Source organism: Apostichopus japonicus, chromosome 23 (genome assembly GCF_037975245.1).
Source record: "Apostichopus japonicus isolate 1M-3 chromosome 23, ASM3797524v1, whole genome shotgun sequence".
Classification (NCBI taxonomy): domain Eukaryota; kingdom Metazoa; phylum Echinodermata; class Holothuroidea; order Aspidochirotida; family Stichopodidae; genus Apostichopus; species Apostichopus japonicus.
This window is the reverse complement of record NC_092583.1, coordinates 16268764-16283127: the sequence shown is the minus strand read 5'-3', so window position 1 is coordinate 16283127 and position 14364 is coordinate 16268764. Positions and strand designations below refer to the sequence as shown.

The window sequence follows — 14364 nt, the reverse complement described above, 5'->3', positions numbered from 1 at the left end:
TCATTCTTACTGGTTTTTTTTTTTTATATATTCAGGGTAACTTTGAGAATCCCATGTACGGACTACAGACGACAGAGTTGCATGCCGTAGGAAATGAGGAAGCTGGACCGTTACCGGAGAAAACCGGATTACCCCCGGATGTGGTCCAAGAGAGTCCCATCCCATTGAAAGGAGAAGAAGTAGTGGTGAATTTACCCAGAGACGAGGAAAATCCACCAGCAGATTATCGATCCGTAGCGTTCATGCCCACTGAAGAAGAAGGAGATACAAATGTGCTCGTCACAAGAGATGAAATGTGAAAATAAATGTTTATCATAAGTTTTTGAAACAATGCTATAAAGAAAACAAAAATAGGGTGATATGATATGTTATATATTTTTCACTAGGTGGGATATGCTTTATGGACTGTTGAAGGTGGAGGGGGGTGAGGTCAGGAGTTTGTTGGGAGGATGTATAAAAGGCCATGTACATACCGATGATATAACAGGTATACAGTGCCTTAATAAATTACAACAAACACTTTCCAATGCCTTCAAAATACAGGACTCTTATGTGCTTTACTACATTCCATATAGATATTTCTCATAAATAATAGAATTTTTTTTTTACCAGGCTGTAAGAGGGTTTTTATTGCAGGCGGGGAGGGTCTAGCTAAATTTCGTCACTCTCCCTACGTCTTGTTAGTGTTGCGTTATAGAGACCATTGTCATGATTATTTTTAATGCTATGCAACACATTTATATATAAGCAAAATAAAAATAATCATGTTGAACAGTCCACTTTCGCATCAGGTATTGTATTCACAGTGTATTCACGCCTACCTTCAGTACTTTGTCCATAATCCATGTTTTATTCACTATGCTATCAATGGAGAATAAAAGTGGTCATAAAATTTGTAGTATTACTTTTACATTTGTGATGAAAATGTGGTATATTGCACTTGGACCCAAGGGATGACACAAACACAGTAATGCAGTTCAGTTATAAATCAAACACTTAGTGTAACTTGAGGGCAGTATACTTAAACTTATAAAGATCTCACAGAAAAGCCTGCATCCCACAGTATAAATGACTTGGGCGGTCTGATGCAAACCCCCGCCCCCCCCCCCATCCCCATTTTCTAACCTATTTGCCTGCTGACACCTCCAAATAATCCGATTCATTTTCCTTCAGTACAAATAAGGTTGTAGCCAGTGTAAACTATGACAACCACCCATTGTACAAAATTTTGTCCTCCAACATTTCCACTCCCTCCAGTGGTGTGCACAGGATTACACAAGGGGGGGAGGTGAATTAAAAAAATCCTTGATGATATTAGGTAAAGACAACCTTTATGGGAGGGCCAGGGGTGAACTTAACCATTGTCCCCAAATGATGATCTGACACTGACACCCCCCCCCCCTCCCCTTTATGCATGCCACTACCTACAGACAATACTCAACAGTACATAATTACCACAAATAACCAAGAAAAGTGATTCTTTCTACCTGATACACTCTGCAGAAACAAAACAAAGAAAATGGCACTCTCCACAGAAACATTTCCGAGAAACATCTAACCCCCACTCTCCCTGCATGGATGAAATGTTCAGTGCCACAAATGTATCTACGGGCGGCCCTCCTGTAGGCTCACACCAGTGGACCCGGCCCCTGAACACCATCGGATGTTCAATTGGTTTGTTTCATTTCATGGAGGTATCTTATTCCATAATCTGCCATCATTGCTCCGTTGACTTACACACTAAATTCGTCATTGTTAACTATTTCTTCAATCATGAATTTTCAATTGACATGTCCTACCCCATCAGATAAGATGGCAGATGGCTTGATCTAGTACTTCACTTGCAAATCTTTACTTACCTAGTGAAAGAGTGAAATTTCGATGAGTCGTTTTCCAAATTTATAAACTCGTCCATCAATCCGTCCATCCTCCTGGTTTTTCAAATCAGCGGTAGTCTACTTGATAGTTTGTTAACATCAGGCATAGTGATTATATCTGAAAAACATGAAAAAAGGTCATTTTAGTAAACGTTTTTAGGGACTTTTCCCGCCACGGATGTTCATTGCATTGATTGTAGGATGGTGAAGCGGTGAATTCTGGGCACTGAAGTATGATCTATTGTAAACATGCCATACACACACACGCATATATATATATTTATATAAATATCTATATATTTAAATACATATAAATATATAATTGAAATCGAAGTGAGCTAGAAAATCCAGAACAGTGAAAAAACTTCCAGCCTCCACCGGGATTCGAATATATTATATATATTTATATATATATATATATATATATATATATATATATATATATATATATATATATATAAATAAACACTTGGCCGTTCGAATAGAAGACAAATTGAACAGAATGTTAATTAACGTACTGTATAAACATGAAAACTAATTCAGCTCTATTACTAGGCCTACAACAATGCAAGAGTATTCATTCATGTGGTACGGATATATTGTATAACCTACGGAATTTAACAACTTTCGTACCTGTTTTATAGCTAATACCAGGACTGAATTTAGAGTCTCTTTACAAACAATAGCGACAAATGGTAAAATCAAACCAATTGTCGCTATGGTTACGCGATACCATAGCAACACTCATTCTACTTGCTCAAATCTTAGTCGATATTTTTATCTTGTTCAGTGGCATCTTTGTTCCATCTGAGTTCAATGTTACATAAAACTATACAGGGCAAAATTTTAGGATTCTTTCTGCATGCCTTACATTTTGGTTGTACGAACAGCAAACTTGACTTAGAAGTCTAAGCCATTTTCTTTCTAATCCACAAATAGTAGCACGCTTTTTGTTCTCAATTTTATATAAAAAAAATTAACATTTCAGCCTCACAATCTCCAGTGGAGCCTTTCTCTTCTCGGTATATTTATTAATGTGATTTGTTTCATTAACACGCACCCGGGCAACATGGAATCTCACACACTGTCTGACTCGAATTCAGTAGATGGTCGAGTCCGAATTGAGTCATTTAAAGGTTGCTGGTTCGAGTCAAGCGACCAGGAAGAGACAAAAGTTCGAGTCAGGTACTTAACTAAGTGCAGCAGCCACGTAAAGGCCGATACTTAGGGGGGGGGGGGGGGCTGACTAGGCTTGTTACAACACTTGTTCAGGGGGAGGGGGGCTGACTAGGCTTGTTACAACACTTGTTCAAATGCTACGGTATTGAGAGTTAATGAAACATGATAGCTATCACAACAGCATAAACATTTACCTCAGACAAAGGAAATAAATGTGTCCATCACAAAAAGTCACATACTTGGTATGACTTATGTAAATTTTGCACTTACACTATATTACACAGGCCCCAAATCCCCGTCACACGTCTAAATGAGTTCTTTTCCAGCAGTCATGTCCACAACCGTATTACTATGATCTGCTCCATTGATACAATTCTACAAAGGCCCAAACTTGAAATGAAACAAAAACCAAAGGGAAAGAGTGTTCTTGACCCCTTATGGTAACATGATAAAAACGAATGATAATAAAACATAAAAAGCGTTGCCTTACACTCTACACCACAGGCATCGTGAAATTTACGGGTGCTTTTCCCACGGGGAGATCACTACATGCATGAAATAGAGATTTCAGACAAAGTCTACTTCTGGTACACATCTGTACATACTGCGTCATTTTAAGAAGGAACGCACGATTTACCTAACTAGGCCTTTGATTGGACAGTCTGTTTAAAGGCGTATACGAAGGGATAACACATAAAGCTATTGCAACAGGGGCATCTAATTCAAGAACGAGATATATTTTGGGTATAAAGATGAATATCCTTTACTGTGTTTCCTTCTTAATCGTGGTATCCAGTGGATGGTAGCCTTCTTCGTGTGAATGTCTAGAACCCTGTCCGACATTTTGGACGCCCTGGAGGAACCACTGCTATAGGTAGGCCTATGGGAGTATTGTAGGTTGTAATATAATGTTAACATATCATTGACAGTTTGCAGTAGATAACGGGATGTGGAAACTGACGAGGCATACGAAATGTATAGCACATTCTAAAATCTGTTAGTCTGGGTCCTAGGTAAAGTTTGGGAGTTAAATTCAAAGATCACCACTATTGGCCCCAAATGTGCCAGTAGTATTTTACTTCCCAACCTCATAGTATTTTTGTCTGTGAAACAAACTGTTCATTCAACATTTCCAATATAGTACTTGGAGATGCAGAACCAGCAAGAAAGCACTTTTGAAAAGTTGTAGGAACTTTTAGCATGCTAAAAGTTTGGGTCCAATACTGATGATCTTTAAATCTTGGACATTGCTATGAAAAGAGATGACTGGAATTACAGAGAAAAGCGTAAAGGGTAAAAATATCCCCAAGCTTTTCTGCGTTTGGCCAACAGATAATACCAAAAGGTACGATTATCTAAAATAAGCTTAGGCCTATACAATTTTGATCAACTTTTGACAAACTGCATTTGTTTTTTCGTACCAATGGTACTGAGCGATTACTTGATCTTCTTGATTCTATACTCAACCAAATCTCGTCACCCAGCAGACACTTGTTGATATTCGTATGGATTGCAGGTAACTATAGCAACATTGGCAAACTTCGAAGTTTTCGCGGTTTACTAAGTTAGTTACAATGAATGTTAACTCATCAGGCTATAATGATGCATGGTACGAGATAGCATCGAAAAAGTGATCCAAATCAATTTAAATAAATTGCTTGAAGTTATCTCTGTCGCGCAGGGACGAATTGGTTCATTGATTTGCCAACTCGGACCCGGTGCGCATTGTGTCGTTAACTTGAGGCGACGAAACAGATGTTACGCTAAATAAATACTCTTGAAATCTTGTACGAGGTTGAATGGGAGGGTGGTGGGGGGTAAACACCCAGACAGTGGTCTTTGACTTCCCAAATAATTGTGGCGGGAAAGTCCGCACGACTCAATAAATCCTGAAATTTATGAAGCGCCAAAAAAAAAATTGCACTAAGGCGCTAAATGACTGACAATTAAACGACTGACAATTATGGAGGTGTCAGGTTTCATGTTAACATAATCTAATGATATTAATGTATATAACTGTGTCTACTTGATCAAACAGGTCATTATGGATACGTAGTATTTTTCGCTGGTGAATTACCGTATATTTATTATTACGTTATAATGACCGATTTAGAGTGTAATATCTGTTCTTATTTCACGCAGGTATTTCGGCGAAGCGCTGTCTTGGTATGATGCCTTGAATACATGTAGACTCTTCAGTACAGATGAAGACCGTGGTTTCGCGGATCTGGTCTCTATTCTTTCCTCTGAAGAAGAAGAGTTTGTCTACCATTATTGGCGATCTTTGTGACAGTTTGAAGTAAGTTTAGTATCTAAGCTACGAATGGATGCAAGGATCATGTCCCCATTCGTAGCCGGTCGGTATACTCCACTATTAAGTAGGGGTGTTTTGTACTTGTGTAGAATCTAAAACAGTCATTGTTTAATCGTTCTCAATATATTTGAGAACGACACTTCACAACCCTAACCAAGTTTAATTGAGTGAATTAATATTATTTATATTATATTAATCCGTTTCATAATGCGAAAGCACTAATTATTCACTGACCAATCTATATTCTTATTAGTGACAGTTTTTGGCTCAATTGGACCCATAGGCATGAATCAGGGAGTTGTTGTTTTGAAGTTTTGGTACACACGGTGGTTGTTCAGATGGCGGGCACAGGCATGTTTTTTTTTCAAAACCTGCGGTACAGATGCAACAAAAAGCTCAATAGGAAATCATTACACTTTAACGACCTCAAATAACATGATTAAAATGCATTTCACATTTGCCAAGGACAAACGGATTTGAATGTCACTCAAGGATGCTATGTTTTGGTTGGGTTGTAAAAATATATAAAACAATGCATAAATATTAACATTTAGGCCTAAATTGATATCACAAATTAAGCCTTAAAGGAACATTCAAGATATATAGCATAAGCTAAAGGTAATATCTTGAAAACGAGAAAGGTATAGAAATAAGCCTAGCATTGAAGTTATGCCCAAACTTATCTTTTAAGTAACGATTTTACGTCCTACCTTCGCACCTCCGAGCTGGGAGTTGTTACTAACTGACAAATATACAGCGGTCATATTACCCGTCTTGATGCCATTGTCTGTGTGAAAGTTATTTCATAAATATCAACTTGTAATAGTATAGTTCCATGGTCCTCCACGTGGTCTGTCTCTGTCGAATATATCACAAATGCTAAGATGAAACTATATTTTACTAAACAGGAGAGAAATCGCAAACCAGGATTGTGGATCGGTTTGAATGACGTGGAAGAAGATGGCGTACATGTTTGGTCGGATCGCTCGATTGTCAACTACACTCGTTTCGATGCTGGGGAGTCCTCGGGGTCCGAATACCTTTACTTCATGGCGGACTGGCTCGAAACCAGCTCAAAACCGCATGGTAAATGGCACGATGTGGCTGAACGTGAAGACTACCATTTTCAGTTTATGTGTAAAATGTCGCGTCGATCGCAGAGTCGGGCAGTTTAAAGCTAGTGAAGTACATCTGCCTGTGAATTTTTTTATATTTTTTTTTATTAAAGTAACCGCAATAAAGGAAATTCCTGCTGTTTTGTTCTTCTTGCATACTGCTGAATTCAAATGATTTAATTTGAAGTATTGATTGGGGTCAATAATGCAGAACAGATAGATAAGGAAACCATATTGATAAGTATCCCATCGAAGATGATACGTCACGATATTGTTATCTGCAACATATCCTGTATAATGCAATATCCGTTTTCGTAACTTGCATGAAAAGCGCGGTATGTACTTAACGATGATAAGGTACGGATAGCAAAGAACAAAGGGTAATTATTTAATTTTTTAATTCCTGTAATCTGTTGTTGTGGTTAATGATCTTTTTTTTCTTCGAATACATCGCTGCTATATTGACTTATACGGTTTGTGTAAACGGTTCATCACTAAGACTTATTAAAGTAACAAATTGTAATCCAAATGAACTTTGCATTACATATTTGAAAGAACTACAAGGATAGAACTGTTGTGTTCATAGTGGTTCATTTTCAAAGTAACTAGGAAGAAGGAACTAACAATTTACAATGTTGCTGATGGTCATCCTTCCTGTGTTCTTACTTGCGTTTACTACCGCCGAATCACCGGCAAGTGAATGTGAGGTACCATGTCCTTTATATTGGGTTCCATGGAGAGGCAATTGCTACAGGTTTGGCATCTTTTTTCTGTTTCATTTTACAAAACGAAGGTCTTGAAATATATGCATCATCGTCATTTGCAATGTTTTACTGTTCAGTGGTTGTCTGTTTGCTAGCGTTAATTTCAAACCGTCAATCATTAAAACATAGTTTTCTACATAATTTCCAACTTGTGGTAGATTTTCAACCCCACACCTAACTTATAGTCTAATTTGCCTCAAAATGCACTCATTACTCGTCTAAAATTTAAATTTCTCTTTGGGAAAACACTTAGACATACCTCCTACATGGGAGTCGGCTTCAACGACCCAAGTGTCACACCCCACCCCTTGTTTTTAAATCCTAGATCCGACCATGGGTACCATCATAAGCATACGTATCACATAGTCACGATTTTTTTTACGTATCCTCAATAAAGTCAGTTCAAGTCGTTTCATTCACAATCCGTGCTAATCAAAACTTCTTCATGGGTTCTGAAGAATCGGTTATACACCTTGACGTTTTGATAACGTTTCACTAAGGCTGTAGGTAAGAAAACTGCGAGCACAGGGTGCAACTGAATGTATTGGCGTATACCTATAAAGCATGGGTGCAGATCCTGGTGGGGACAGCGGGACGCGTCCCCACCAACTTTTTCAGTGGTGAGGACATGATATACCGTGTCCCCACCAATTTGTCTTGACCAAACGCTGTATTTCAAATTCCACTGTATTGAACTTTGGCGCAGTTTGATGCAGCATTGTGCAAATGACATGCATCAGTTCTCATTTTATGATATTTATCCACAGTTGTTAAATATTGGACGGAAATCGCATTTGCGGCAGTCTATAATTGTTTTCCGGGAGAGGACCCCAGACCCATCGTATACAAAAGTCTACTTGGATTATTTGAAACGAAAACCAAAGTGGAAACCGTCGTTAAATTTGATACGAAAAACGGAAATTGGAAATAATATGAGCCAGACATTTGATACTAAGTTCCTAGTATGTAACTTTATACTATATAACTTTACATGTCCACGCCCGTCCAGGATATGAACGTATAGTTCCTCTCGATCCCATGGTCTTATTGGAGCAGCGCGTTATCCATATCAGGGCACGTTTAAAGCAGCAGTGCCACACCAATTGCACATATAAAGTAGAGTAAATTTGAAGCGCCATAGCCATAACGGGGCATATTTAGCATCACAGCAGTTTATCCATGTAAGGGCATGCATATTTAAACCAGTACGGCCATACCAAGGCATATTTAAAACAGGATGGCTATACAAAGGTATATTTCAACCAGTACGGCCATACAAAGGCATATTTTAACCAGTATGGCCACACCAGGGCATATTTAAAACAGGATGGCCATACTAAGGTACATTCAAACCAGTATGGCCAGCAATGCATACTTATAACAGGATGGCCCTAAAGTGGCATATTGTAAGCAGAATGGCCATACCAAGGAATATTGAAACCAGTACGACCATACCAATGCATACTTAAAACAGGATGGCTATACCGGGGCATATATAGTTAAAGCAGCATAACAATACCATGGCATGTTTAAAGTAGTATAGTTATACAATGGCCTATAGTTAAAGCTGTATCACCCATGACAAGCACCTTTATCAGACATTGTCTAATCAGAGCACACGATCGTATGGTCACATGACACTAGTAACACTCTAAGCCCACAAATGTCTTCCATGTCGTGCAAATTATTATTGTACACAATTGAAATACTTTTCACTTAAAAGCGAGAATCGCGTGAAATCACAAACAAAGTATACTTGAACTGCATATATTTTCCAATCGTAAACACGTTTGATTACCGTAGTTGATAATGCGAGATGGGGGAGGGGTGGATACCACGCATGAGTCGCAAGGATAATAATTTAACGTGGCCCGTCACGTAATTATAAGCGTCATGTGGGTGTTTCTCAAGGCTTCAGAGAGAGAGAAAGGGGGTGGGGGTGTCATTGTGACCATTTGAGGGCTCTACACTAAACGGGTTTTACATTTTCAAGTACAATCATTTTTGCCCCACCAACAAAAGTGGAATTGTGATCAGCGTTGTATTTCAGCTTGAGTGTTCGTAATAACATCTATCAAAGTTTCAGAGGCAAATGTTATTGTTGCTTTACTTATCACTTGCATGCGTGAAAAAGGTTAACGTTTGTCTGAAAAAACCCAACTATATAACTCTCTTGTTATTATATGATAATCAAATTACAGATCACTCTAGCTAAGCTTTGAAAGGGAATGTGAAAATGTAAGTAGGCTTGACGTGTCGATCCTAGAAGGATCTTCTTCAGAGGCTGAATTACAAGTAACATTAACATAGTCGGTACAGGTTAATATATACGCCGATGTCCTTACATGACAATCACGAAAATACTAACCCATCACTTGAATAGCTTTCTCTTCTGTTTATTTCTGGGGATGAGATCTGAACTTGTGGAAGTATGTACTTTTTCAGTGTGAATAATGACTTTCTAATACGACAGTTATGTGATATTATCCGAATAATAATTCAAGACTGAGAAAAGTACGGTGGTTCTGACGGGACTCCGGGCGAGTAGTAGATTTAGGGTGTTAATATAACACAACGCCATGGCGTAAATTATCCAATCGTCGAGTTGCTGCAATGTACATAACTTGAAAACACGTCAAAAATATTATTAAATATTTTATAGAGCTGAAAACTTACGCTAACGTTACAGCTTGACGGAAATTGGTAAATTGTCGAGTTGCTGAGGTGCGCATATAAAACTACACAACACGCCCAAAGTACGATATTTGGTCGCGTTGACAAGTTACGACAACATATCTTTACGAAAATGACGACTAATTCATGCTTTTAAATAATTCAAACAGCTGTACCACACAAATTTCCAACGGGAACTATATGACAATAATAAACTATTCATGGTCTATTTCCTGCAGATATTTCGCGGAGGAAGTTTCATGGTATACCGCTCTTAACTTCTGCCGCCTTTTCAGTACAGATGATGACTTAAGTGGTCTCGCGGATCTAGTATCCATACATTCCCAAGAGGAACACGAATTTGTCTTCCATTTCTGGAAGTCATTTCGTGCGCGCGATGTAAGTATATCATATTATATACCTTACTGTTACATAGCTCGGTAATCGTTCGTGGGTGCTGGAGAAGGGCGGCAGGAAAGGTTGGTTTTTAATCTAATGGGCTGAAGGGTGATCATCACACATGACTATCGAAAAAGTGACGTGGCTGAAAGCATGTAGGCCTACCCTCATCTTTGTTGAGGAGTAATGGGTTCCTAACAAACCCCCATCATTTCACCTTAAATGAAAAAATACTCCTTTCAATAGGCACATATATGTGGAGGTGTTGTCAGTAGTAAATTGTTGTGTAAGAAAAGAAATGAACAAAAAACTGGTGGTGCTTAGTTTAAGGTTGCTACCGTAAGCCATTGCAAATATTTCACAGCAGATTCCACAGTTTTGTTAAGTTGATAAAATATCAATTAATGTTTACCGTATCGGTTCAACGTAGTAAGTGTTATAAGACAGGACCGCGCCGGTTCTGATAAATGTGCGTAAATTGAATGCAAATAAACTTTACCTAATACGTAATGTCGCTGGTATAATGTCGGTTTATCCAGAGGCGACCAAATGCCCAGTTAATCTCTCCCCGCCCCCTTCCACAACACCAAGAGGCATCCAAAGTAAAACGTCCTCTGTGAGCACTTCCAGCCTGTGAAATAAGGGGGGAAGGGGAGGGGCAAGCTGCGTGCGGTGCGTTGCGCCGGGTTGAAGTTGGTGTGAATCTGGCGCTACTCAGGTATATTGCTTAATCTTTATTATGTTCTCTCGTAGACTCGACCTGGATTATGGATTGGCTTATCTGATCACGAAAATGGAAGACACGAGTGGTCTGATCGATCAGGTGTCGATTACACCAATTTTGATGCCGGTCAACAGTCAACTGTTGGACAATACCTTTATCTTCTGTACGATAGCGGTGATGCACATGGCAAGTGGCATGACGTACACGACAGCTCAGACTGGTATTTTAAGTTCATCTGTAAAATGCCTCGTTACTGAATACCAGCTGTACAGATTCGGGATATTATCAACAATAAAAAAAAATTATTACTACTTTTGTTTATACTATAATTTCCTTGTAAGCAAATGCTATCATTAAGATAATAACTATAGAATATTAAAAGTGATTCTGTGCGTTTCGAAAAAGGGAAATATACATAAAACTGTTCATTTTCGAAGAAATGGAACGTCGTTAAAGCTGCTTATCTAACGAACCATGATAAATAAGGTTTCACCAAGTTAATTTTACAAAACGTTTCATTAATTAAGAAATTAATGATCAAAAGTATCACAACATTTATCCGATGAAGACAGATTTCATTCATGTATTCTGTTACACCGTGCCTCTTGATTTAAACAAGCCAATAATAGAATGCATTGTAATGCATATTCAGTAACAACGAATCTCTCCTTGATCAAAGAAAAGCTCGTCGATATGACTATCAGACTAGTGACAACAGTAATAAATGTGCAAAACCCTGGCCAATGGTCACACATAATATCACAGACCTACGACCATCTACACAATGTCTCTGTGAGTTTTATCAGCCTAGGTCTCTTACTAGGCTACTAATATTATACTAAAACATTGGCTTCTATACATCTAGTACCTGTAGGCACAACAGTTACAGTTAGCTGATGAAGCTGATCGAAGGAACAACGATTTATTATCTTTATTGTATCTTCAATTCAGCGAAAATCTCGCTTTTAAAGTCCTGTATGATATGAAACTAGTTGTCCGGTGCTAGAACCTAACGCAGAGAAAGAGTTAAGTCGAGTAAAAAACAACAGCATCTTACTATTTAACATGATGAGCGTGTACTATATATGCAGTATGCATACCGTTTTGCTCTTTAGTTTTACATATGAATTACTAAATTTACATCTATGCGTGGTCTAACTCCTAGACTATGATGAGAATCGTTTGTTTTTTCTCAATAAAAGTGCTTTCAAAATTTTGCCGTTTTTTACGCCGCTTCCGTTAGTTTTAGCAACTATCACTGTCATTATCAGTCATTCAATGACATATTTCATTCTTGAACAACACCAATGGTATATTGAAATATAAAGAAAAACATATCATCAAACATTATGTTATAGGTTTTTTTTCCTTTTTCGGTACGCACGTAATCACTTTAATATGAGTTCCTTTTTCTAAACGATGTGTTCTCCGTTGAGAAGAAACTACCTATGATGTGATGTGATGTGATGACAAGCCAAATGTTGAATAATAAGATAAATCGTTTGATAATCCAGGTTTATCGGTTGATGTATTTTGTCATATCATAGGTAGTGTCATGATGAAGAGACGTGCTGTCTCAAAAGCAGGCTACGATAAGTAATCCGTTGCAACATTAATGGAATACACTATTACGTAATACAATTTGTACTCATAAATAGTCTATGGATTGTGACGTCATGTCGTTAACACATCCTGTCACAGTCACATTTACATTTTATGTACATTGTTTAAATATTTATAGCAGTTATTAATTAAATCAACAGTTGTTAGAATAGGATAAAAATAACATTAGGTAATCTGGAGAGTTATTATTTAAAGATTTTAATTCAAGTGAATGTTAAAACACTGAATAAACGCTGAGTAAACAGAATGAACTGTTATTTTTCTTATCTCTGCTTTATATCCGACATTTAAAAAGAAACTTGACTAGTGACCTAGGCTATAGGCGAGGGGGCATTATTGCTACATGCAACTGATATAGACCTTATTTGAAATGCTACTAAGAAATGATTTTTTGACTGAAACAGACACTCACCATGTTATTCGGTATTGACACATTAGAAAGAGGATTCCGTTTCAAGGCGAATTTGCTGTTAAAACATGTCAACTTTTTGCTAGCATTTGAACGCCACAGTCGCCATTTTGCAAGTCACACAAGAGCACGATATCATAATTGACAGCTGTATCAGCATGTTTATTTTTTTCTCGCGGAACTACTTCCTGTTGCAGTCGTGTTTGTTAGGCAAGTTTCTTAGACTTGTATTGTAGTACTGCATTCCACAGTGCATACGTCGCTCCAGGGAATGCGCCTTTGAGAGACGTCATGCATTGTGATGTTAATTCAGCGAGAGATAAATCATAAACCAGAGGTAGTCATATATGGAGGCCGTTCCATCCACCATCTCACATTATTTTGCTCAATATGTCGAAAAGACAATTACAGAAAAACAAAGGATGTATAGTACGTACTTTTATGACAGCCTCCCCCCCCCACCACCCCCACACTGACTACCTTACGCACTATATCCACTACCACCACACTCGACCCACCACCAAACAAGGTGACCGGTCTCCCATCCGCTTATCTCGATTTAACCTTTAGCGTCAGGTGTCTTCATTAAAGTGTTCCAATGGTAGAATGGTTAAAACACGGAGATTTCATTTTGTTGGTATAAGTCGTTTTGCTTTCGTGTACAGGCTCTATCTTGGGTGACTTTTCAATAAATCAGAAGTGCATTAATATTTTGTATCGGTATGGTATGGAGTCGAGGGCAGTATTAATAAATAAAGTCAAAGATTTAGTATAAAGTATGGAAGCCCTTAGTTGTCGGATCTTGGTACCCTATCACAATTTAGAGTAGCCTTTATGCGTCTGGAAAAGTCCCCAAAGATACCCAGTGTGTAGTCACTTGTTTTGGCATGCTTGCAGTTATTATCACTTTTTTTAATATTGAGGGTATGATATAAATTACTGATGTTGTAAAATCCAGGAGGATTGAGTGTAATTTAGGCATGTTAGGAATTCATGCGTGATATATGAAGATTACATATCTTAGGGTTGGCGATTACGTTGCGAATTACTATGTTTAACATCATTCACTTCTTCTAGCTCAAAAACTAAACAGTCGAGAGAGGGTGGGCGGTAAATATGCAATACACAGTTATAACCCAAGCCGCCAGCCGTCCAATGGTACGTCGTTTCAGTTGAAACGTAATATTCTTGTCCTATGGATGTCGTAAAGTGACTGGTGTCTTAGTTAACAGAGCAATAAAATAGGGTGACATACTGCATGCAGAGTCTATATGAATCCTCCAGGGA

General features: G+C 38.1%; 2 protein-coding genes and 1 long non-coding RNA gene across 5 annotated transcripts in view; 2 read left to right on the top strand and 1 right to left on the bottom strand.

Moving 5' to 3' along the window:
- Positions 1–892, top strand: part of LOC139964780 (low-density lipoprotein receptor-related protein 2-like) — a 144372-nt gene extending 143480 nt beyond the window's left edge. For all 3 annotated transcript variants that reach the window (XM_071966743.1, XM_071966742.1, XM_071966744.1), the window contains exon 88: positions 36–892. In XM_071966743.1, coding sequence (XP_071822844.1) covers positions 36–299 — 264 coding nt within the window. In that variant the 3' untranslated portion in view covers positions 300–892. The remainder of the gene's footprint in view (positions 1–35) is intronic.
- On the bottom strand, positions 598–13925 carry LOC139964785 (uncharacterized). The gene is made up of 2 exons (XR_011792087.1): positions 13081–13925; positions 598–1995 (listed from the first exon to the last, which is right to left on the bottom strand). It is a non-coding gene; the product is annotated as an uncharacterized lncRNA (long non-coding RNA).
- LOC139964784 (echinoidin-like) lies at positions 7046–12915 on the top strand. Its single transcript, XM_071966749.1, has 3 exons — positions 7046–7239; positions 10162–10321; positions 11075–12915. The coding sequence occupies exons 1-3, from the start codon at positions 7118–7120 to the stop codon at positions 11300–11302; spliced, it is 510 nt and encodes a 169-aa protein (XP_071822850.1). The 5' UTR covers positions 7046–7117; the 3' UTR covers positions 11303–12915.
- Positions 13926–14364: the final 439 nt, after the last annotated feature.